The sequence below is a fragment of the Corylus avellana genome, chromosome ca3 (assembly GCF_901000735.1).
Source record: "Corylus avellana chromosome ca3, CavTom2PMs-1.0".
In the NCBI taxonomy this organism is placed as follows: Eukaryota; Viridiplantae; Streptophyta; class Magnoliopsida; order Fagales; family Betulaceae; genus Corylus; species Corylus avellana.
The window spans coordinates 31547012-31573273 of NC_081543.1; the positions used below are offsets into that span (position 1 = coordinate 31547012).

Sequence of the window (26262 nt, forward strand, 5' to 3'; positions counted from 1 at the left end):
TAGATAATGGTCAGCTGAGTTGAAGAGCCAAAGTCAAACATTTTACAATGGAAATTATTGAGAAGACCACTCAACCTAAACGTTGTATGTAATGGAAAATTGAACAAGTGTCGTCTGTTACCCATATCGACGCGGCCATCTTGTGTTACATAAAACACCAATCTCTTTTGTGAGGAGATCGATCGAGATTGGTGGGATAATTACCAAACATCATTACGTGATGTTACCTCTTCAATAACTCTGAATAGTGTTCAATAAACATTATAAAAACTTCATAACAAAGTCTCGAAAAAAGGTATATATGTATCTACATATATATGCTAGCTAGGCTGGCTTTGTGATGGAGACTAAACTAACTAATATTCCTAATTTCTCTAAGATTATCTTCTCGATAGGGGCATAGGACATGGGAAATTAATGCTTGGGGTACTAATTAAGTACATCTTTTATTATATATATATATATATTTATTTAATAGACTCGCGTGGCTATATCTCAATAGTGAAAACATTAAGTTCAAAATTTAAAAGGTAAATTGATGTAGGACAGATTCCAAGTCGAGGCATAATGGTCCAATTTTTTTTTAATGCACCCACGTTCAAATGGAAGTGCAATTGGTACATTTGGAACTAAGGACAGAATAGCCTGATAGGACCATGTTCGAATGAGAGTATGATCGGGGGGGTGGGGTGGTTGGGGTTGTTGTTTAGGAGCCCAGGCCGATTCAACCAGTCGCATCTCGTTCGAACATGGCTATGACCAAACGTCCCTCAAGTATTGGTAGAACATATCGATTGCATTCACATTCAAACCAGACTGCGATCGCAACAAATAAAAAGTCATAAGAAGAATGTGCGAATTAGAACAAGGAATTTTGACCAAAAAGAATGTGCAAAAATCCCAATAGACAATATCATTTGATTAATTTCCAGACATACATACAATATTGTTGTTGAATGACCCTCAAGACCTGCATCACATTCTCATGAGTACACCAATCGTTTGGCCTGGGCGGCTTTGAATCGATAGCGAGAGATTTGGCAAATGGGGAAGGTTTTATTTATTTTTTTCTTATGTAGATGGTGATAGAAGATGATGTGAGATTCAGTGTGCGTTTTGGTAATATTTGCTTTTTCTTTTTTGTTCTACATCGATGCGTCAACCTCTCTCATTGGAGGGTACAAAGAACTTAGTTTGTGCCAAGACCTTATAAATTAAATTTATTCTCTTATTAGTTTTGCAATTAAGTTTGTAGTTGGAATTGTAGTGGTAGAACTTCTTAATTTTCTTATTCAATCGCTTCGTTTAATTAAGTATCATGAGCATTTTCAAATTTATTTGTATAGTATTAATTAAAAAAAAAAAAAAAATTGTAGTAAAAACTATAATACTCTTATCACGAACGACGCACAAAAAAGACATTGGCGGGCCATTATTGTTATTTATGTGGCTGAAAGTAGAAGGAGATCGAGATTACGAGTCCTAATATATATATATAGATTTAGGAAGCTCAAATCCCTTGTCATCCGGATGGTTGTCACAAGCTAAGAGATGGAATGGTCCGTACAGAAATGTTGAAAGCAAAGTCAAAAGCATAAGTTAGTGATGTAATTGCAAAGCCCCCGGCCGATATATTTGATTAGTAAAGTAGTTTAGTTAGAGGCAACAAAAATATTTGGAGTTGAAGGAAAATTCCAAAATGGGAAGGATATAAAAGAAAAAAGAGAAAACTAAAATGGTCCTCCAATCCTAGTTGGGGAATTCAATTACAAGCTAGCTAGCTAGCTCTCGTGCCCTTCCAAAACAGCTGGCTCTTTGGGCCTCATAACGAAACTATGTTCAATAATGTTAATGTTAAAAATAAATAAATAAAAAAAGAGTGTGAATACGTACCACCCAGGATGATGACAGGGACAAGCTCACATGAGCCCAACCAGATAATACATGGGGTCCCTACGTATACTTTCTCTCTCTCTCTCTCTCTCTCTCTCTCTCTGCGTGTGTGTGTGTGTGTGTGTGAAGAGAGAAAGAGAGAAAGAAAGAAAGAATTTATTCAGGAAGAAAAAAGAAATCAAGTCGCCTAACTTGAGAAGCTTCCAGGGAGGCACCCTGTAAGAAAATCACAGCCCACGCCTTTACTATTTTTCTTTCTCTCTCTCTCTCTTTCTCTCTCTGTCTAGTCTCTCCCTTCCCAAGGTCAACAACAAGAGGAATTTTGCACTCTTTGAAACGTCCATGGGGCATCTAGTTCGGTGTTAGAGTCTTGTTAGTCAAACAAGAATGCACCGACGACCGTCATTGTATAGAGAGCTGCCCTTACCCTTGTGTTGTTTCTCTTGGGTCTCTCTCTCTCTTTGCTTTTCTGCATAATCCCAGCCCTAGCTAGAAAACATCAGACTTAATTAAAATCTTTCTTCTTAGAAACAAGAAGAAGAAGAAGAAGAAGAAAGAAGGGTTGGTCCCTCTTTAATTTGTTTCTTTTTCCTAATCGGGTCACTTCAAATCTTGCAGATCCAGTGAGAGGAAGGTGAAATTGGTGGGTGAGAAACATGGATTTGGGTTCACATAGAGAAGGGTTTTCCTGTGAAGAAGGTCAGGAGATGATGAGAGGTAAGCTCCCTTTCTCCTTCTACTCCTCCTCCTCCTCCTCTTCCTACGAAGTCGGCGGCAAGCTGATGATGGAGTCCTCCCCGAGAAACGAGGACGAATCCCAGGGCATCAACGTGATGGAGAGAGAGCACATGTTTGACAAAGTAGTGACTCCCAGCGATGTGGGAAAACTGAATCGCCTTGTAATCCCAAAGCAGCACGCCGAGAAGTACTTCCCTTTGGACTCCTCCGCCAACGAGAAAGGCCTCCTCCTTAACTTCGAGGACAGAAATGGAAAGCCCTGGAGATTCCGCTACTCTTACTGGAACAGTAGCCAGAGCTACGTCATGACCAAAGGCTGGAGCCGCTTCGTCAAGGAGAAGAAGCTCGATGCCGGAGATATCGTGTCCTTCCAGCGTGGCCTCGGCGACCTCGGTAGAGATCGTCTCTACATTGATTGGAGGCGCCGCCCCGACGCCCCCGACCCCATGGCTTCGCTTCCCAATCTGTCTCATCCTTACTTTTCCTTCCACCGCCCCATCCCCACGCAGTGGAGTAATGCCAATAATGCTCCTAATTTGCTAATGCGGCCGAGGGACCACTTGCACTTGAATATCAACAACAACAACAATGTCAATCATCATCCTCATCATCCTCATCATCCTCATCATCCTTACCGCAACAGCTACGGCACTAGTACTGCTGCTTGCTGTAATTACATGGTAAACCCCCCTTCACTGATTTACCTGAGATCCGCGGCAGCACAACAGCAACACCACCACCAAGAGCAACAACAACAACTACTGCAGGTGCGGAGTAGGGGGGTTGAGCCACCGGTGGTGTTCGAGTCGGTGCCGGTGGTACAAGGGAAAGTTGCAGCAAAGAGATTGAGGCTATTTGGGGTAAACATGGACTGCCCCATATCGGAATCGGATGCATGCGATGTCATATTGTCGTCCACCTCAATAGCTCCCCATGCTACTATGGCGGCTTTGCAGCCTTCCGGCCAATCAGGTCTCCAATTGAGGCCCTACAACGGCACACCAATGCCAACCGTGCCCACCGACTTGCTCAATAAAGGGAAGGCATCCATGTCCTTGGATTTCAACATCTAAGAGATCGAGAAATTAAGCTGCAGGCACCCAAAAAGATCCATCCTTGATTGATTGGCTTTAATTCGATAACTAGTTTGTTTGTTAATGCTCATGATGAAGAGTGTGAAGACCCACAAAAAAAAAAAAAAATGCCAGGATTTTACACCATTTTGGATTTTAATTCAGAAGGCACCGGCCGGTGGTGGGTTTTGAAGGATTAGCTACCTAGCGCTAGCAGCTAGCATAAGCAAGAGGCCCTTGGAGATAGAGAAGTCGTCACACTCTCACTATATCCAATTGTCTTCTTTTTATTAACTTTGTATAAAACATATTTATGATACATAACCAAAAAAAAAAAAAAAACATATATATATAGATAAATATTATATATTGGATGAAGAGGTAGATCATCATTGCCAGAGATTTGTAGGGCCTTGTTTCCCCAATATGTATCCCATCCATGGCTTGTCACTGAAATATTATTTCCGAACGTCTTTTTATTCTCTTTGGCTACCAACTACTCTTTCTCTCTCTCTCTCTCTCTTTCTCTTTTGTCTCTCTCATGTTCATTAAGTTTTTAACAACTTTTCCTGACCGCTGATCAAACCAGTTTGTGCAGTGCAAGCGACCTGATGCAATTGAAGTTTTGTTTGTTACCTTGGTAGCTAGGTTGTTGTTCTTGTCGCTGCTTCGCTGGGCATGCCCCGCAGGTTTTGCAGATAAAGATTGCTCAGCCTTTAAAAGGTAGGATAACTATATCTTTACTCTCCAATATTTATCTTTCTTCTATATATGTATATCTATTTTCAATTCTTTCAATATATTCCTGCTTGTTTTGCTTCTTTTTTTTTTCCCCTTTTTTAAATGGAGTCCCGCCAAAACGACCTTTCCCCTTCTTAATTCACCGTGCACTACTCTTCCAAGTTCTTCTTGCAGAAAAAACCATCTCAATCTTCACCCCTATATATATATATATATATATATGCTCTCGCGTTAAGCAATTATAATTAATTTTCTAGCTTCCTTCATTTGAGTTGAATGCGATTTTGGTGTCAGAAGACAATTAGAAGGCCTAAGACACTAGCAGTACTAGTACAGCAGCTAACCATTTTTTTTTCTTAATGAATTACAGCTAACCAAAATTCACTTGCATTAGTTGTGTACATTTTCAACGTACAGTAATCTCATGATTGTATACGCATATCTGATAGATCGAAGAATTTATGGGCTTGTGTTCCTCTATAGTCTTGTCATTCTCTTTTTCTTTCTTTTTCATCATCATCATTATGTATATATATATATATATATATATATATACTACTTTTTAAATATATCAAGCCCATGTCGATCGTTGCAATAAACAGCCAAGCACCAAACTTTTCCACTAATTTTCCAAGGGCTAGAGTCTTTGTCAACCTTGTAAGGCCATATGTCGAATGACACTCAACATTGATGCATGAACCTCTAGTCACATTAAAAGCTCCCTCACGTGTTCACACACACACTGTGTGGTTTCAAATACAATAACTTTTATACTACAAGACTCTTATAAATTGATCTAACGGTCTATATGGCACTTACCATACTAGTCTTGGACAATTAATTTACCTATTAAATTTTGTTGCTTAAGTTTTTTTCACCATTAAGATATAATTGTCCCCTATATTTGTATGAAAATTGTGGTAAAAATTGTTGGTGGTCTTGGGCCTATCTTAATCTCAAAAGCTAGTTCAAGAGGTGAGACTTTTCCTCACACTTATAAACTGGCCACCAACCCTTTCCACAACCACGTATAGTACTCCAAACGTTTATGCAATATTGCTACTGATCTCGACATGCTGTGTTGCATATATTGCATGCATTTTGCTTGAAAGGTAAGATCTTGGAAGCTTGGCATGCACCATGTTTAGAAAATACGTGGTAATTTGTTTTGGCCTGTAGTATGTATATATGTGTGGTTCATGTCTCTTTATATTATTAAGAACTGTCGGCAGCATTTTATTTTTTCTCAAAAAAGCTTCATTTGCTGGATTTATGTTGCCTCTTTCCTTACTCCAAAACTCATCTTTCATCACGTACGTTAGTTGAACCATGTCTTGCTTTGATTTTATGATGAAAATGTCTCATCAATCTGGACACAATTAGTCGATTGTTTCATCGTAACTCTTAATTAAGTAAGAAGTCTCCTACTTGAGTTTTGTTTATCTCATGATATATATCTACTTGCTGGTAATTTGAATGTTTTTGGATGACATCAGAAAATTTGAATTTGATTTGCATCTTTTGAAAACAATCTAACTAATTGTGTCAATTGTATCATATATTTTTGGATGAATATTGAATGATAATAAATGTGTTCATGTTGACTTCTTGTGTCATGTTGTGGCATTGCTTAAGAGCCAATTTATATACTAGTACACTAGAACATTTAGAACATGTTTGAGATTGCGTTGGAAATATAGAGCTTTTAAGTCAAAAAGAGTTTTTGGGCAAAAACTTTATTTTTAAGCTTTTGTTAAAAGTACGTTTTGACAATTTTTAGGTTTTTTAGACCCTTAAAAACACTTTTAATTTTTTTACCAAACGAGTACTTTTGTCTTCAAATGGACTCTTTAAGTGTTAAAAGCACTTTTAGGCTTCTCAAACGCAATCTCAAACAGACCATTAGAGGGGAATCCTTAGAAACTACAGAATATTATACAAGGATTCAATTAAAACAAACATTATATAGAAATACGAAGAGAAGAGGAGAGGAGAGGAGACCATTTTCGAAAGGTGAAACATCATATACTTACTGAATCACTAAAGCATTTTGAGATGTCTTCCGATCCCCCGCTGTTTGTAGAGATGAGTTTAGTACTACTAGTTTTATTCCTTTTTTTTTTTTTTTTTTAGGCAAATCACAGATTCACAGGTAAAAATTATATCCAAAAGGGTAAAGATGCAACTTATAATTTAGTAAATTAGGGCATTAATATCCGAAAAGTGTAAAAACTATAAGGTACTTTTCATTTTTCCTTAAATGTTTTTGTTTCCTTTTTAATTTAGTAAACTAGAACATTAATAATTAGCTTGTTGCATTTGTGAAGTGTGGAAGCATTTACATTCAATCACAAGATTTATAATTTGATGAGTTTTTTCAAATTGGTAAGTTATCCGCTTTCATTTCTTGGGAACTTCTGTTCTTCCTATTTTACTTGGTGGAGAGGACATATGCACATACTTGTATAAATTAGAGGAATATGCCACCATTTTTTTATTTTATTTTTTATTTTTATGGCTAGCTAGCAAAAGATAGATCTTGAATCTCATATCCCTTTAAATGTATGGTTGAATCTGGGCCTAGCTAAGGGCTAGTTAGAGTTACTCCCTAGCGCGCTATATGTAGACGAGAGGCTGCTAAAAACAGTATATATACTAAAAGGTTAGTAGGTGCCTTAAAAGGTATGAATGTATATATCTTAGGTCTTGTTCATTGTGTAGTTGATTGCTATTCTCATTTATATTCCAAGCTAGGGTACACACACACTGAGGCTGTAAACAATATCATTAAAGTTGGCTAGGACATTGTCTTCGGATGATTCTTGACTTTATTACATGCATGCAAGTCCCACCTATATATTAAGCAGCACGGATAATTGATAGTTAGATTTTTCATAAACAGTTCTTTATTCTAGATTTGTACTTATAAAAGTTCTTTATTCTAGATTTGTACTTATAAAAGTTCTGTAGATTTTATCTCACGTCAGTTTCTAATTGTGGCAATATTCTAGCTAGTCTAATTAGGAAGCTGTTCTTGTTCTGAATTTATCTCTCCGTCTATTTTTTTTATATTTTTATATTTTTTTCTTGTTATTCTTCTTCTCCTTGTTCTCTTTTGCAAATGAAAAATGTTAAATTAATCTATGGGTTCATACTTTTTCAGGCTAACAAAAGGCATTTTTTTATTCTTTAGATGTGTATGAGGCAAAAAAAAAGAGAATGCGCTTTCCTATTTATGATTTGGACAGGAGGAAGAGAGAATGAGATCTGATGGGAATGCTTTCAAAAATAAGATAGGAAGCGACTCATTTAATGAAAACATGTGCATGGTAATTGGTATAACAAGACACTTCTAAAGTATTTTAACTTTGAACTGAGGATAAAACTAAGCTAATATTATAAATAAAATTAGCGAAAGTTCAAGAAGAGAAATGAGTGTTGGTAACAAGCTTTTATATATATATATATATATATATATATATATATATATGAAAAAGCTCATTTCTTGCCCTGGTGATCAATGTGTGTACATGCCTTTCTTTTGGTATCAAAAGGAAAGAAGAAGAAGAAGAAAAAAAGTGTTTTGAATAATGTTTTGACTCACAGACCGAGGGATTAATGAATAATTCCAGTAATTACTACATTTTTTGGTCCAAGCCATCAAAAAAAGTGTAGGATGTAACCTGACTTCCTTATTTTCATCTCTTTATTTTGTAGATATTGACAACGTATCATCCTGATCATCGCCATGCATGGTGTACGTTCTTCCGGAAAAATGATGATCATCCATGAGAACTTGAACTTTAGGGATACTAAATATGAAATTAAGCTTCATTGTCCATTTTCCTTTTTTCTTTATCTTCAACCCAACTTCCTCATTTTGCATTAATTTATGAAGGAGTACGTTGCAAATATTTGTAAATTGAAACCCACCAGCGCAATTCTAGACAGCAAGTTAATCATTTTTATCTTTGATTTCAAAACTAAATCGATGTCATTAACTAATTGTTACTTGGGATCAAGCTTTAGTAAGCATTAGTTTGGTACATATAAATTGCATACCGATCGAGGGATGATTAAATTGTATAGAAGGAACCGGAGCAGAACATGAATTTTACGGTGAGATATAACTTTAATGCTTAGGTCAACAAACAGGCTAATGCCAATTGTTAGATTCTAGATTGCAATTTTTTATTTTCTTTACTTCATTTCTCTCCTCTAATTGTTTTCTCTCTGAAATTAACATTTATCACAGAAGAAAATGATTTATGAAGTCCATTGCTTGCCTACAAAAAACAAAAAAAAAAAAAAGTGAAGAAAAGAAAAGAAAAAAGAAAAAAGAAACCCAAAGTGGCTGATGTTTTGGTCCTTGTGGCCAATAGTTGGCTCATTACGGCCACAGTTGCTGATGTCAAAATTCCGGCCAAAAGTTGCCGATGTCAAAATTTCAATCAAAGCAACTGATTTTGGCCAAAAAGTTGTCAATGTTCAAATTCCGGTCACAGTTACCGAAGTTCAAGTTCAAGAGCAACCGATCTTTCAATCAGGCGCCATCAACTCCAGCCACTCGATGTTCAAGATCAATGATCTCTAACGAACCGTTCATCTTGTAGGGGCATGTTAAGGAAATAAATCATATTGATTTGTATTTCCTAAATCAAGGGATTGAGATAATATTTTGTTAACCCTGATTTAAAGGATATGATTATATTTGAAATATTTCAAATCATATGTAAATCTCTATAAATAGAGTAGTATACTCAAATTATAAATCAAAAAAATATAGCCTATTGAGGCTTTAGTATGTAGATGTAGACTATATGCCAAACCACCTTAATTTGTATCTTTCTCTATTTCCTTCATGTGTTTTCATATTCCCTATAAATTTTAAGTCATATTGAAAAGATGGATCGGCCAAACCACCCCCAATGACTCAAATATGACCAAAGGGAGTACTGGCCGAGCCACCCCTCGGTTTTTTCTTCATTTTTTTAATTTTTTGTTTTAGTTTATATTTTCTTGAATTTATAAGAATATTTTTATGTAATTGAAAACTTTTTTTATGATCATTTTTGTATTTTGCTAGTCTTAAGGGATATTTTTGACACAATTAGTAGTTTAAGGAAAACATTAACAATAGAATGATTTTCTCTCATTTTCAAAATTTTTTTAATGTACCTAGCTAATAGATTTTATTTTAAGATTAATTGAGCTAGAGATTAAAGTAGACCGCCGACCTTACGCTTAACTATTTTTATTTTTAGGTGGGGGTGGGGTAATAGTAATTGATTTTTCAAAGACGCCAGTCTCTGTTCTGGCTAGCTAGTGTTTTATCGTTGATCAGCGTGAAAACATGGCATACGACAAAAGTTCATCTTCCGCCCCACCCCCCCTAAAATGAAAGGGTTGTAGTTCAAGAAAACAAACGTAAATGATCTTCTTCAAAGTTTATTGACAAAAAAGAAAGAAAAAAAAAAATGTTGGACAAAAGTCGCATATTTAGTGTACTGTTCTAAGAAAGATGACCGAATCCATGGTATTTAGGAAGTGTCCTTTCGGTAGAAGAGTAAACATAGCTTTTGTCATTTCACTTTGTCATCCTTTTCGAGGCTCAACCTCCCTCACTCTTTTGTACGTATTATATAATAAATATACACTGTTTGCGCACAATCACGACGTATATATTATATATATATATAATAAATAAATAAATATGCAGAAGAGAAGAGAGGGGACCCGTTTTGGTTGTAGGTGTAGCATCTAGAATCTAATTGTAGGCAGGCAGGTGAAGGCACAGAGGCATCAGTATCCCGGCAGAGTCAGTATTTATACCGGGCTGCCCATGGACAAAGGAACAGACCAGACAAGCATAACGAAATCTTGCACTACAATCCCATCGACTCTTGAGTTGCAAATGGAAACTCCTCTGATCCTCTTACATCTTTTCTGCACTTTTGACTCTTTTTTTATTTTATTTTTTCCCGCACCCACTATAAATTAAATTATGAAAAGTGAAAACCCTATCTCTCTCTTCTAAATGGGACTGCAAATTAATTAGTAAGCATTCAGTCACAAGTTTGATTGTAATGAGATTATGGGATGGTCTTGTTCTGTTTGGACAAGTGTTGAAACAGTCTCGTTGCATTCCATTGGAATCCGAAATGATTATATTAATTATATATATGGTTTTGTTTAATATGGGCATGTTGATTTAGAGTAAGTAAAGTTGGGGATTGTATGATATATATATATATATATATATAGGAGAAAATGAGATATTTTGTAACTAGTCCGATCCAAAGTTTTACGTACAGGGGATGGGAGTGGGGAAACTAGGGTGGTAGTAAAGGATAATAAAATAAAAAAGTTATGAAGCAAAACAAGAATCGTACGTGCGAGCCCTGAAGGAATGGAGACAAGTCCCCACTCTAAACAGAGAGTGTAGGTTTTAGGGTTAATAGGCGTAATCAATGACGACAATAAAAAGTAGCAAATTGTATATAAACAATATAAAAGAAAAAGTGGTTTTCGTCGTTTAATTTTCTTCTCTCTCTTCTCTTGGAAGACTTGGGCTACGCAGGACGCGTGCAATCTACTCCCACTCCCTAGAATGCATGGACCACGTTGATATTTCTTTGGTTTTAATGCACCACATTCCCGTGATACTCTTTCTCTTTCACAGTCCATGGCCCTTTGGCTGTATTCTGTAGATTATCTTCTTCTTCTTTTTTTTGATGGTTAAAAAAAAAAAAAAAAAAGAAGATAAATATGCTTTCTTTCCTTATTTCTACCCAGTAAACATTCCATGTTCGGAAAAGTAAAATTTGGGGGAGATATATATATATATATATATCCAGCTCAGCTGGAGCTGGGTGTTTGTTAATATAATCTCTAAAAAGGAAGGGCTGAGATGAAGTGGGTTTTCACTATTGATGTCGTTATTTTCAGAGACTGTACATGCAGAAAGCAAGGGGAAAAAGAAGAAAAAAGATGGACGATAGAAGAAGCAGCAGCAGAATGAAGCAGAGGGAAAAAAAGAAGGCAAAAGAAGAAAAGCTGGTGGGGCTGCTGCTCAGTGTACAGCTACGGCTTTCATATTTTGTGACAGAGCATTAACAATGACAGTGCAAAGGGTGGCAGCCGATCCCAGAAAACAACCGTAATTATAAGGGGCCGGGCGATGGATAGCTACTGGTCATGCATATTCATGGAGTGCACACCCCTTTTTACTACAGCCGTAAATAAAAATATATAAAAATTATGAAGAAAATAGGGGGACAGGGTGTGAGAGTAAGTGGGCCTGACTGCAAAATTGCTCTGACCCCCACCTGGATGGAATGGGGATAGAGATGGGATGGGATGGCATGGGATGGGATGGAAATTTGTCCTCACCCAATGCTCTCCCTCATTTATTGCCGGCCGGGTACCCAGATTGATGCTAAGGTAGCAAAAGTGTTCAAAAACTGCACTTATGCAAATCCTGACCAACTTGCCCATCCCCCTATTCCTCTATTCCTTTCCATTTTCGTCTCCCCCCACCCCTATTTTTGTCTTCACTCACGATCTACTACATAGCCCCTCTTTGTTTCTTTTGATTTCTTTTTCATTACTTTACCAACCTGCCTTATTTCTCCTACCACAATGCTTTATTCACCATTTATGTTAACATTATCGCTTTGGTTCATGTAATTATGGAATGTGGTGTGGACCATATACATGCATGTGAACCATACGGAGAGAGACATGATCGTATTAGAAATGGGCAAATATTAGTCGTAACTTGTGGGTGTTCCTTGGTAAAAGGACGCCAGAATTGCCAAGCTACGGGCCGGGGTTGTCCCCACTTCCCATGAGCTGTCAGTTTTCGTCGTGGAAGAATGGCTTTACATGGGCTGTCCAAGACTTCCTTCTCCAAGTACGAAAATGGCATCAAACCCTGCAAATGCTTCAATGTTTCATGTGCACACCGCTCGGGAAATACAAATGTGGTACCACTCGCCCAACCACACATAACAAGTCCCTTCAACCTCTTGCTCTTACATTTCTTTTTCATCATCCATCTTTGGCAGCTATATGTGTGTTGGAACTAGTGGCTCATATAATAATTAGAACATGCATCACTGGTTTGCTGAGTAGAGGGAGTAGAGTAAATAAAGCGAATATGTACTTCCATACAATTAGGGTTTTCCTATATATATATATATGTTATGTTGCAATCCTTAATTATTAATAATAAAATACAGCTGCACTTTTTGTGAACGTGTAGGCACATTATCAAACCATGTATGTAAATCTGTGTTTCGACTCTCTCTTAATCTATCTCTTTTCAATTTCATATTATTCATCATTGTTGTGCACGATAACAACAATATGATACCGTTATTAAGTTATATGACAGTCATATAATAGTCTATTAAATAGCATTAGTCATGACTCATTTATAATCTCCAAACTCAAACAAAAATAAAAACTTGAGCAGAGGTATTCTACTAGCTAGGGAGCAAAGATATTGTAATATATAGCTAACCTTAATTACTAGCACATACCTTCTATCATTCCACACACACACGTACGAAAATGGCATCAAACCCTGCAAATGCTTCAATGTTTCATGTGCACACCGCTCGGGAAATACAAATGTGGTACCACTCGCCCAACCACACATAACAAGTCCCTTCAACCTCTTGCTCTTACATTTCTTTTTCATCATCCATCTTTGGCAGCTATATGTGTTGGAACTAGTAGCTCATATAATAATTAGAACATGCATCATTGGTTGGCCGAATAGACGAGCGGAGTGAATGAAGGGAATACGTACGTCTGTACAATTAGGGTTTTCCTATATATATATATATATATGTTATATTATAACCCTGTATCATTAATAGTAAAAATACAGCCGCACTTCCTGTGGACGTGTAGGCACATTATCAAATCATGTATGTAAATTTGTATCTCGACTCTATCTTAATCTATCTCTTTTCGATTCTATATTATTCATCATTGTTATGCACGATAACAACAATATGGTACCGTTATTAAGTTATATGAGGGTCATATAACAGTCTATTAAATAGTATTAGTCATTTATAATCCTCAAACTCAGACAAAAATAAAAACTTGAGCAGAGGTATTCTACTAGCTAGGGAGCAAAGATATTGTAATATATAGCTAACCTTAATTACTAGCACATACCTTCAATCATTCCACACACACACATCATTTTAAAAAGTACGTACACGTGAGAATATATTTCATTAGTAGTAGTTAACCTGACAAACAAGAGATTAGCAAGTCTAGCACGTACGGTAGTAGGCTCCACTTACATTTAACCCACTTTAATTTGTTAAGCATCCAGACCAAGACCAGACCAGGGGAAAGACTGATTCAAAGAGAATTAAAAACATCCATCCATTTTTCTGTTTTATTTGATGTCTTTAACAACACATTTCCTATTAGGTAATTAATTAAACTGTTTTTGGTTTAAATGTAATGAATATGGCTAATAAAAGTGAAAAGAAAACGGTGATTGTCATGTTGTACGTGGCTCAGCTGACAAACTTAATTTCTCATTGCCATTACGCCCTGCAACGAAAGAAAGAATTTTAAGAGAAGAAGACTACCTGCTCCTGCTACGTAGTCATGGACTCATAGGTCCAACGGACTTTGAATGGACCCACAAAAAAAAAAAAAAAAAATGCCATAAGGGTTCCTATTTCAGTACTACTCAATCCAAGCTCGGCCCAAATATTCAATTCAGCGAAGCCCTCTGGCCTAAAGTAATGGGCAGAAAGCCGCCCGCTCATGTGACCAAGTCGCATACAAGCCATTTGGGTTGATAATTTTTAATATGAAATTAACATGTTAAAGTTGAAAGATCTAATACGTTTAATTAAATAAATTACATTATAATTAATTTATATAATTTTATACTCATACCTTGACATAATCTAAATCTGACAAGCAAAATTTAGGGCTTTTACTTTCTAAAACAACCCACCAAAAAAAAAAAACAGAGAAATTATTAACTTATAGTTGAAAGATTTAACTCATTTAATTAAGTTGATTTATATAATCTGATACACATGTTTCAACGCGACCCGAACATGACACGAGGATACGAATTGCCGCACCTAAATGCACGCATAGCATCAGAGAAATATGCCTCTTGCAAGAATATTCACATGGCATAATGCTGCCTAGGACTCATTTTATAGTGCAAATTACAATTTGAGTCGTCACTTTTGCCGCACTAGCAGAACCACTTGATGCACCCAATTTTATTGTGGCATTCAAACCCAAGACAAATTATTCTTCACACATTACAGTTAACCAGTTACATAAGCATAACATATTAACTGAGGGTCAAACTCTTTTCACCATTGAACAAAAAATACAATGGTGTTGCATTTCATAATTACAACAGCCTCCAATTTTGTCATTGAAAAGATCGATCTCCAGCCAGGGGGTTGTCACCTCCATCTTTAAGATCCTGAAGAAACAAACTTTTCAAGATGAGGCTTCAGCCCTGTGTTTCTAACATACCGCCTACGGTGTCTCCGCCATCCATGCATGACTTATGACACTCCATACATCTTAAACAAACACCGACTCCCTAATGTAAGCTATGCCATCTGTAAACAAAACCCTAACACCAGTCTTATATATGGGTGCAGAATATGTAGCTTTGGCTTCTAGCAGTTATAACCCATGCTTGGCTGAGGTGAAACATTATGGAACTCCATCATTCTCTCTCTACCTTTTTGTAATTCTGGGAAAGCTTTCCTAACACCTGAGAGAGCAGGAAAAGGGTCACATTATAAAACTGGGAAAAAAGTTCAGGATCAAGGGAAAGTAATCCACCTTATTTTTTGATTGATTTGCATCCATCCATCCCATCATGCTTCATGCTCAAGGCATAACTTTTATATTTCAGGGCATGCAATGCCTTAAGCCATAAGTTCCTATACAGTAAAGCTTCTGGATGCATCTCTTCCTGAAACTGATGTTTTTCTGTCAGACCATCAGCAATAACCTGCATCTGAGATAAAGAATGCAAGGGTTTGGTTTCACCGCAAGTTCTAAACATCAAGTCTTCCCTTCGCCCCACAAGAAAAAGAAATGAGAAAAAAAATAAAAGAAAGGTAAAGAAGACATCAAGTACTAATATAATAACTGTCAGCATCCGGAAAACTAATGATACCTGGATAATGTCATTGCCCTTCTCGGCCCATACATCACTGCATGAAGAAAAAGAATCCAGCCCTTTCTCAGTGAACACAGTATAAAAACTCTTTTGTGCCTCATGGTAATTCTGATAGTCAGGCTCAAGTGGAACAGCCATTGTCTTTGTCCATGCTAGTCTAAGTTCCACGTCAGAGCACTGAAAAGTACATTACTCAGGTTCTCCTAATCCAACAATATATGCATTTTTCTGTGTATGAATAATTCTCCCATCCCCCTGTACCCCGATTAATAATAAAAGTGATGATTATAAAGATCATAATCATTACTTTTAACCATTTTAGATTCAGAAATCTATCCACTAATCAACATCAGCAACTATTAGACAAAACAGTTCCCCCAAAAATGAGAAAAATGAAGGTTATTGCCCTCCAAGTGTAAAACAAATTAAATCTCCTTGTAGATTGTGTAAAAGGCACATTAAATAAAATCTATTAACATGCCAGAGAAATCTAAATAGAAAGTGTACTTTGTAATCTCAAAGGAGAGTAGGGTTTAATTCTTGTCAAATTGACTCACATTCTACATAAAAGATCCACAACAATCAATCAAACAACACACACACACACACCTGCCATACCTTGGAGTGTTCTGTTGGCTTAAAAGGACAGTATGGAGTGCCTGTTGGAGTTGACTCAGGCATTGAAATCCTTTGTCCAACCCTATTTGAGGAAAACACATAAAGCTTATGGATTATACGCTGAATTATGTCATGCTCGTAAGCATTCAATGAGTGTAAACCATTTGAACAGTTTTGTACAATCAACTCTGTCAGATCATGCATTGCATTAATCACTTTCGGAACATCTATTTTAGGAGGAGTAAACAAAGACTTAGATACATCCTGATGTGTTTCAGTTAGATCAGAAAGAAGACCAACTCCAGAAGATGATGGACTGACTTGTTCCTTTGCAAGGACTGGCACCCTTGTTTGACCAGTATGCACAACATCCTTGATTCCCTTCAAAGAGCCTTCAGCATTTGTCCATGCATCCTGATGCATTTCACTAAGATCAGTAAAACGAGCAACTCCAGAAGTTGGACTGAGGGCATGTTCCTTTGCAAGGAAAGGCACGCTAGTTAAACCACTACACACAACATTCTCGATTCCCTTCAAAGAGCCTTCAGCATTTGCCCCAATAACACGCTTCCCATTAGAAGTAAAGTAATCTTCCACAAGAGATGGCTGAACCACGTGAGAAGACTTGATCAAAGAGCTACTTCTCGAGTTGACTAAAGCATATTCCTTTTTCGCTTCAGAGATACCATTAGAGCATTGCGCACCAATTCCATTACTCAATTCAGAAGGATGAGATCCCACTTTGGTAGAATCCATATTTTTAAGCATTCTTGATGATAAATAAACAGCTGAAGATTCACCTGTCTTGAAAGATGAGAAATCACTTCTACGACATTCATTTTCATGGTAATCTATGCTTCCTTTAGCATTACTAGGAAAAAAATGAGGTGCCAGAGGATTCAAACTGTTTCTTGTTTCAGACTCCTTTTCAAGATTTATTGAACATACAGGTTCAGCAACTCCAAATGGTGATCGACAAGCCTGGGTACCTTTCCAACAGGGTGAATCCACATCAGAGTCATTCTCATCCAGTATTTTAGAAGAACTTTCAACAGAAGCACCAGTTTTTATCGCATGAGGTTGCAGCTCAGATTTGATCACGAGCAAGGGATCTATACCATCATCAGAGATAGACTTGTCACTTTTTCTTTCATTACCTTTTCCTATCAAGCTTTGATCTAGGCAGACCGCTTTGCCTTTGCCATTAAGGAGGACATGCGGCTTTTTTAGGCTACATGGCTTACAACCATTTAGCCCATAGAATTCTTCAGGATTACAAACAGAAGAATTCTCATTTTTGTCAAGTGCATTGGTGCCTAGAAAATCAGAATTCACTGCCAAAACAGGATTAAGGGGTGAAACAGTTGTGCAAGTGCCTTGTGATCCATATGATAGAGCTGGCAATGAATTATTTTTTGATGGAGAAACAGTAGGTTCAGCTGACAAAGAATCAATTTGTGAGAAGGATCTCTTGTATGAATCAACATCCAGATTACAACTGCTCCAAGTCACTACTGGCATTGCATATGACCACTGACCATGAGGAATGTTTTGAATTGTTGCAGCAGAGCAAATATCTGATGATGTTGAAAATTTCAAAGAGGTGACCTGAGAATCTGGAAAAGATTCAGAATTTACTCCCTCAGTGCCCCTAGATTTGATTTGACTATCTCCTCCTATGATCGTACCATTTAATTTTTCATGCATATAATTAGAAAATTCACCGCTAGGCTTCAACCCTTCAGCAGGATGCTTTCCTGCAAAAATAAAAAAATAAAAAAATATATAAAAAATAAAAAATATATAAAAAAAAATCTAATAAATGCAAGGCTTTGTGTGGCTGTCAGTCACAAAATATTGTTACCGTTTCCTAGTAATCTTTGCGTAGCTTCATATCATCAATTTCTCCAATTCTATTGAAGGATTGCCTCAGAAGGCTGTCAAGAAGAAGAAAGTTCACGATGCACTGATGTCCAGGGACAAAAGTTAGGTTGAAATTTTCTGTTCTTTTTTTTTCTTCTTCTACTAGAATAATTTTGGACCATTAAAGGCAAGTCATCAAGATTCTTGATAGACAAGTGTCTGTGCATACTTCATAATTTTCTTTTGTCATTCCAATTCTAAGAAAAAAAATTATCTATAGGCAGTTGTTAGGAAATTACTGGGCGTCTCCAGGTCTCCCCAATGTATTGTGTTGCTTAATTAGTAATTTAGATGCAAGTCAAAATGAAGGCCTAATTATAGATATAGACATATTTAAGATAATGAAAAACTCAAATCTCCCTTCAAATCCCAAGACCTAGTTCTAGGTGTCAATGGCCTGTATTTGTTCTATCCCATCTCCTAGCACATAAATCAAACACCACAAATATTTTTTTCCATGGTAATTAGAGTCTCTCCTAATACTTTGTGGTTACATGTTCACAGAGCAAAGAGGACCCCCCAAGGAGTCCTCCCAATTTTCTCCTACATCATAAGACAATTGAATTGGTTGTAGTCCTTGCTTCAAATGCGAGTGGAATAGAATTAAAACTAGAAGAAGTGTTCTCATATAATTTATGCACACTAATAACTTAATCACTTTACAGGGAAAAAAAAAAAACTATAGCAATCAAGTAAACCGTGTTAGTTAGATTCACCGCCAAGAGATGCCTTTAAGTTCCAAATGAAGGGATATAATGAGAAACACATCGTTCTAAGATTAAAGCTACACAACTGGCGCAGGTAAGTACTACAAAAAACTTTACAAGAAAGGCATTCATTCATCTCATAAAGAAAATGTTGTTGCACTCAGCTAAATAGCATAAAAAGTTGAAATCATTATTTGCATCAGTAACATACCAAGTAAAAGAGAAATATTTTCCTTTTAAATCAATGAAACTACAGACCTTTACTTTTCAAGACACCACTAAGCTATAGTGGCCTGTACAATAAGACAGAATACAGCAATCATAGACAATGAATCGCAACATAATCAATATACAATATGATCGACTTCAACTATAAGCTTGAGGATCAGAAGGTTCAACCATAGTCAAAGTTACTATGGAATTCTCCAAGAGAAAGATACCTTGTTTTAGAAAGCTCTCATATGGTCTTGAACCTTCCTTCCGGGAGAATTGATGATCCCTCCTCTTGTCCTGTTCCACATTGGATGGCCCATCACCACCATCAGCCCCTTGGCCAACATAGCCAAAACCCGACAGGTTGTGGGTGAGATTAGGCATTGAGGACTTGGTTAATGGCATGGCATCAAAGTCTGACTCATAAGGGAGAGCAAACATGCTATTTCCTTCCAATGCTAATGATGGGTACTGCGAATAATTACGTAGTTGCGTATCAAAATCAAAGCCAGAGGGATTATCATATGGCAAATCCGTGACTTCCATATCGGACTGATGGCCATAATTTTGAAAAGCATCCAACTTGAGATCAGAAAAGGAATCGAGCGAGGAAAAAGAAGGGTCAGAACTCTGGGAATGGTCTAGTGAAGCAGTAAGAGGTTGCTGGCATGAATTGGCCAACAAATTCAAAGTGGGTTGGGGATTGAAGGGCGGAGCTAAAGGTGACAAACGGGACTGCAATGTCGAAGACCCTCTATCTCCGTGACCCTCCATTTTTCTTCAAAATCTGAAAACACAGCGACCCAACTGATCAAAACAAAATCTTTTCTTTTCTTTTTTTTTTTTTTTTTTTGAACAAACAAGTGATTAAGAACCATGGCCTTTCTTTTCTTATGTTTTCTTCTTGTGTTGTGTATCCAAAGAAGTAGGATTCATTGTACACTATATGAGCACAGAGAGGTCAAGATATTATATCAATCAAATAGCAATAAAGCAGCATCATCATCATCATCGATAATGGCGCAAAAGCCTTGAATTACAGTACAAATCACTTATCAAAGGGTTTAAAGAATGAAATGAGAAGAAAAAAAATTCTGAACTTACCAAGCAAGTTAACCGGCTCTTCCTCGATCTTTGATGCTGATTGGCTCTGAGGGTGTTGAAGCTGCTTGTTGGAATGTGTACGACGAACAAAGACGCTCAGTTTTTTGCTCTGCGTTTGTCTTAGAGAACTCTTTTGCACTGGTACCCTTAGACCCGTTTGTATCTTTCTATCAAGGGTTTTTCTTATCTCTCTTTTTTCTTTCTTCTTTTTCTTTTTTACATGTTGTACAAGAAATGAGGGAGCTTTAAACTAGTGACATCTGTTTCATAAAGCATGATTCTTAGCCGATTGAGTTACCTCTCAAGAACTATTACAATCAACTCTTATGGATATATGATGGCTCTAATCTTAAAACAACATTTACCTCTTTTAAAAAACTAATTCAAATGTTTGTTAAAAACGTGATTTGGTCTTTAAATTTGTAATTTCTCCATTTAAATTCGTGTGTTTTCAAAAATTCACTTCTTTGCTTCCGGTTGGAAAATGTAGATTTTTTTCATGTTTTCAAACTGCAAATTTTTTGCAAATGCACTTACAAATGGAGCTCTTCCAAAATTTTCTTTAAAAATGAACATTTAATCTACAAAATTGCAGGTCCAAACACACTTTATAATGAAAAGAGGGAGAGAAGAGTGAGCCAGCATGTAAAAATATAAAAAATTGGGTGGGAGAAGTGTAAAATGCTGCATTTCTGAGGACGATGCAACAAATAAATATAAGTCAAAAGTTTTTATTGTTTTAAAATTTAAACAAAACAAAAGTTGGGATATTCATTATTTGTATGTATGATGGGGTCCACAGAAAAAGATTAATTGACCATGACGGCATGACCCAAGTCCTTCGAGAATCCAACGGTGTAGAATACAGACCATGCTGCCTTCTTGCCTTCTCAATTAAGTTTCCGAGCTCCTAGAATCTTTCCTACCAACCTCCCCCCATCCACATTCAGGGGCTCATTTTACCCGGCCAATACCACATCCTTTTGAAGTATACGAGTGTGGATGACACGTTGTGTTACGTGAATACGTAATGGAATATATTATAGATTTTGAATGAATCTAGACCTTAGATTTACAAAGAATTTAGATGTTTTAGATTTTGAGAAAACCTAAAAAATCATTTTCAAACTCAAGGTTTAGAATTAATTTTCTCATTCATTTCATTAATGAGCTTGATGTATTTAAATAGACAATTACAATGCATAGTAAAATAAAAGACTAATTAGAATAAACTACTAATAATACTTATCCCTAATATTTAAATTATACTAACTAATACTTATCTCTAATATTTAAATAATCTAATGATATCTATATAGATAACCTATTATCCTAAAGTATTTTAAATCTAAAATACCTCTATTATTATACCCTTAACACATTGATCATATGCATCGGGTGTTTTCATTAGAATTAATAAATTCCTCATTTACATACATGACATGAAAATCTCATGGAGAGGATTTATTTGAGAATTTGGATTAGATTTAACACATTTAATAGTGTATACGTTATCATAAGCATGATGAATAAATTGTAACATCATTCAAAAATTTTAAATGACGTGTTAACGCCATTAGGGGAGGCTTAATATAAATTGAGGCACGAGGCAAAAAGTTAAAATGCATGAGGGTTTAAAGCAGCCACCTATATATATATACCATAGCATAAATTCTCCTCATTTCCCTTAAAATGGAAAGAATATATCATATTTCACTGCAAGGCAAGAGAACCAATGAAAACCATGGTATTTACTATTTATGATCACCACTATCTAGATTATTCTAGGACAATAATCGAAGAGAGAAAGCAATATATCCCTTTTGGAAAGGGCCATATAAGCACATGCTTTATGCTGTCACTATTGCTAGTCATAGAAACTACACAATATATTGATTGCATAAGAACAACAACTCCCAAAAAAAAGACCAATTGCATGCAAAGAGTTCTTGGATAACTGTTCCATTGAATATATTCCCCACTCCTAGCTATAAGAAACAAACAAACAAAGCTTTACATAAAGAGATTGACGGCCGGATCATGATTTTCCATCCAGATCGACCATACAAATTATGCCTCTAGATATTACACATGCGTGATCGATGATGATGATGATGATGATGGTACTGCTAGCTGCTCCACGTCGTCAGAGATATTATATATTACAATTACTGAATTACATGAGACAGCAGGCATTGACGTTGTCATCGTTGAACATGTTGCTGACCTTGTCGTCTCCCCGATGACTAATCGGAATGGTCCCATGCCTGTCGCCGAGATTGTAGCCATGCTTATAATAGTTGTAACTCTCTTTGAACTCATGAGTAGTGTCTCTGAAATAGCGATCGGAGGATGTGTAGTACAACGGTGGTTCCGGGTATGGCCAGAATTCAGCCCTCTTTCCAGCCCTCCTCACTGCCTTGAGCACCTTGTTTCGATCAACGTACCCGACCGCAGTTACCTTTTCTAACTCTAGGTCCACCTCCACCGAATCAACCCCTGCATATATGTATATATATATATCATCACCAAATATATTACAAGTGTATATATAAATTCCTTCTTTTCTAGCTGCTAGTACTCTTTCATTTTTCTCTTCTTCGATCGATCTCCTGATTTTTCAAGTTTGCATATTTCATTTAGAAAAATGCTAAGTGCTCTTCTAGTATTCTCTTGGTGTCCTCTCAATTGTGATGTGACTTTTAAAATCACTGTTTAATTTGAAATTATCATTATTGACTTTTAATCTATTAGTGATTTTAAAAGCCACATCACAGTCGGGAGAACACTAGAAAAATACTAGAAGAACACCTAACATTTTCCTTTCATTACTTTTTACTTTGGTTTTTAATTAATTAAGCCGTGTAACTTTAATTAAATTTGTGTTTGGTGTGTTAAACTTTGTATCCTAGAATGGGATTTCCATGAAATTAACGATTATATATATCACAGTGGACAAATTAAGTACTATATCAAACAAGAATTAAGTTCCTTGTCTAATTCATTTGGCATTTCTTGTTTAACATAGTAATTTTGACAAGAATGAATTGAACAAGAAAAGTGTATGACTTCGCCCCTTGGATTAATCGCTAAAGATCACTATTAATATCACATGATTAGGGAAGTGGATAATTGATGTGTTACATAAGCACAGCGATTATAGTATTAATTATAGTATGTGATTATAGAAAAAGAAAAAGCTAGATATATATAAATTGATGTACCTTTAAGCTTGTGAATGGCATCTTTGACAACTCTCTCGCAGCCAGTGCAACACATCCTTACTCTGAGCTCCACAGTCTGGAAAGCAAACACGGTTTTAGGACTTTGGGAATGGGAATAACACGGATTACAGATGCTGCTTAGTTCCATCCATATATAAAAAGTATTCACATTTTCTTTCCTTTCTTCTTATTCCTTTGTTCCTTTTGTTCTTCTAGAGACCTTTATACTAATTAAAGCTAGGGGATTAAGAAAAGCTATGTATAAATTAATCTTATTGTCGTCAGAGATTCTTTTGTTCACTAGGCTGGGAACATTAATTGTCTTTTCAACTTGTTTCTATAACCAATGCTATTTACAACATATTAATGTGATTAAAGGAGATTAACATGAACATTGAAAGTGAGACATGGAAGGAGATCCTACATACCACTCTTTATTAAAACAAGTGGGTCCTTCTAGCTAGTTAGTTCAAAAGATGGGTATGTTCGATCTCCATTAAAACTTACACCGACTTTAAAGAATTCATTATTGACACGTGTGAATTTGAGTAACATCTTTTACATAATAGTTTCTACATTCATTTAATTAACATAGGTAACCGGTTTTATCACTGAAATCATGATTAAATTGGTATCATATATGTCCTGCAAAAACATGTTATAATTCAACCATACATGATACTTTGTTAAATCAACTTTTATCTTGAAAACAAGTAATAGGAAGAAGTAAATTTAAGTGTTATTTTAACAAAAACAATAATCTTTGACGAAATGAAAGAATAATACATGATTTGTATTGCCAATCGGCCTATATAGTACTATTACCAACGCTATGAAAGAAGGAAGAACAACAAAAACAAGAAGATGAAGATATAAGAAGAGTAGTATGTCTATCACTTTTGTTCTTTCTTTACTTGTTTTCATCTTTTATGAGAGACCAAAAAAAAAAGGATATGACATGCTTTATATATGGTGCCATGAAATTAAAAATACTTAGATCGAGAGAGAGAGAGAGAGAGAGAGAGATGGCGTTGTTTTCTGATCATCATAGCTAGCAAGTTGAAAATGAAAAACATGCATATATGGTGAAAGCTGATCGAAGCCAAAGGGAGATACCTCAAAGGATCGAAAACAAAAAGAGTTATTAGGAAAGTGGATTAACCTGCAAGGAGAGTGGACGACCCTTTGGCATGTTGTGGTTGAAGTTGTCGTCGAAGTTGTGGATGTCCCGATAGCGAAAGTAACAGTGTGCAATGGCAGATATGATGGAGCCAAATGCTTTCTCTAATACGGTAACCATGGCGCGCGTAGGTGACTTAAATACACAAGGGAATTGAAGAAGGACAAGCCAAGCCAAGCCAAGCCCTAGCTAGAAGATATTCCTCTGTGCCCTTCCTTAATGCTTAATCTATCCTCATCTGAAATATTCCAAAGTTGTCTACTATTGCATGCAAGCAATTTCTTGTGGTTAAATTCAGTGGACTTGGAGATAAAGTCTCCCAAATAATTAAGACCCTTTAGCCAGGGAATGGTATCTAAATCGATCCCTGATCACCTTAGTGCATCAAATGTGGGTCAAGCTAGCTGACATGGGTTTGCTAGCCGATACGTACGCACAAAGGGAATATGATGATCAGGTTGTCTCCCATGAGATATGGATTGGCTTAAAAAGGAAAGCTAGCTAGCTAGCTGGGTTTTGATGCAAAGGGAAGATAGATTCTGAAAAATCTTCACTGAAATGAGTTCACTACACAACATGCAATAATATCTCATATCTCTATATATCTATCTACAAAGCATATATGTATATATATATATATATTCCCATATATATGTACATTGTTATTAACTAGCTAGCCCTTTCTTATAATTTCATTTCTAGATGTTTCACATTTTTATAATCCTTTGGAGAAGAGAATCTTCGGATGATGTATTTTAATTGGGATTTTAATAAGCTAATAAAGTGAACAAAGTGATGAGAACCATTGAATTCTTACCGATAAGGCCAGGGCATTATATATTCTTCCCGCAATCACTCCACACCATCAGAAATATATTAATTAATTATAGAAAATCCGTACTCCATTTACAGAAACTTCTTTTTGTGTTTCGAGGAAATTAATTAATTCTTTAATATGCAGGCCGAGATTCTTTCAGCTTAAGCGTGGTTAGGAGAATATTTTATGTATTATTAGGTAATATTCCTCGTGATAAATCTCAACTCTATATATTCGTTAATGCAATTATGCATTGCATCTTTTGAAAGGAATATGTGGTTAATTATCTGATCAAATATTACATTTCATGGAGGGTTCGATACTTAGATTATTCTTCCAACTTAATTTTCTAACATTTAGATAATGTTTCAGCACATATATATATATAGCTAGGCCGCCTCTGCTAGCTAGCTGTATGCAATTAATTCTTTAATTTATCATGAATATAATGGAGAAAACAATTTTTGATGTCAATGCCACGAACGACAGTTTGGAGACAGACCGTATAAAAGAATGAATGTCTTTATATAAATTATGATCAATTGATGCTATCGATCTCCTCCTAACAACATATGTATTACTAGTTCCATTGTTTTTGTAAAAGGTTCCAAAAGACAGTTGGAAAGGCAGCACACTGAAATTAATACTAGAGGTTTTAATTATCTGCGCATGACATAAGGTACGACGACCATAATTATGTCACTATGATCTTTAAATTTCCAAAGGAAATTATACTTAATGAGCTTTAATTAATGGGATTTTTATAAAAGGAATTATAGCCTTTTGAAGTTATATATATCTATATATATGTTCCAAGTGCAGTCA

The 26262-nt window shown here is 36.0% G+C and overlaps 3 protein-coding genes across 6 annotated transcripts; 1 reads left to right on the top strand and 2 right to left on the bottom strand.

Annotated features, from left to right (window-relative positions):
• The first annotated feature begins 2012 nt into the window (after window positions 1-2012).
• LOC132173320 (B3 domain-containing protein Os03g0120900-like) lies at window positions 2013-4188 on the top strand. The gene has a single exon (XM_059584782.1). It carries the CDS (start codon window positions 2550-2552, stop codon window positions 3702-3704), a length of 1155 nt encoding a protein of 384 aa, XP_059440765.1. The 5' UTR covers window positions 2013-2549; the 3' UTR covers window positions 3705-4188.
• Window positions 4189-14698: 10510 nt separating this feature from the next.
• LOC132175400 (uncharacterized) lies at window positions 14699-20357 on the bottom strand. 4 transcript variants are annotated; one of them, XM_059587345.1, is made up of 6 exons: window positions 20217-20357; window positions 19340-19899; window positions 16270-18026; window positions 15649-15828; window positions 15309-15486; window positions 14699-15237 (listed from the first exon to the last, which is right to left on the bottom strand). In XM_059587345.1, the coding sequence occupies exons 2-5, from the start codon at window positions 19884-19886 to the stop codon at window positions 15310-15312; spliced, it is 2661 nt and encodes an 886-aa protein (XP_059443328.1). In that variant the 5' UTR covers window positions 19887-19899; window positions 20217-20357; the 3' UTR covers window positions 14699-15237; window position 15309. The 4 variants fall into 4 exon arrangements, with proteins under 4 accessions (XP_059443328.1, XP_059443326.1, XP_059443330.1 ...); XM_059587343.1 differs by having other exon boundaries at window positions 15309-15828; XM_059587347.1 differs by lacking the exon at window positions 20217-20357 and adding an exon at window positions 18134-18235 and having other exon boundaries at window positions 15309-15828; window positions 19340-19428.
• A 1808-nt stretch (window positions 20358-22165) lies between these two features.
• LOC132175493 (heavy metal-associated isoprenylated plant protein 30-like) lies at window positions 22166-24895 on the bottom strand. The gene is made up of 3 exons (XM_059587458.1): window positions 24603-24895; window positions 23441-23516; window positions 22166-22715 (listed from the first exon to the last, which is right to left on the bottom strand). Exons 1-3 carry the CDS (start codon window positions 24738-24740, stop codon window positions 22393-22395), a joined length of 537 nt encoding a protein of 178 aa, XP_059443441.1. The 5' UTR covers window positions 24741-24895; the 3' UTR covers window positions 22166-22392.
• Between the last annotated feature and the right edge of the window lie 1367 nt (window positions 24896-26262).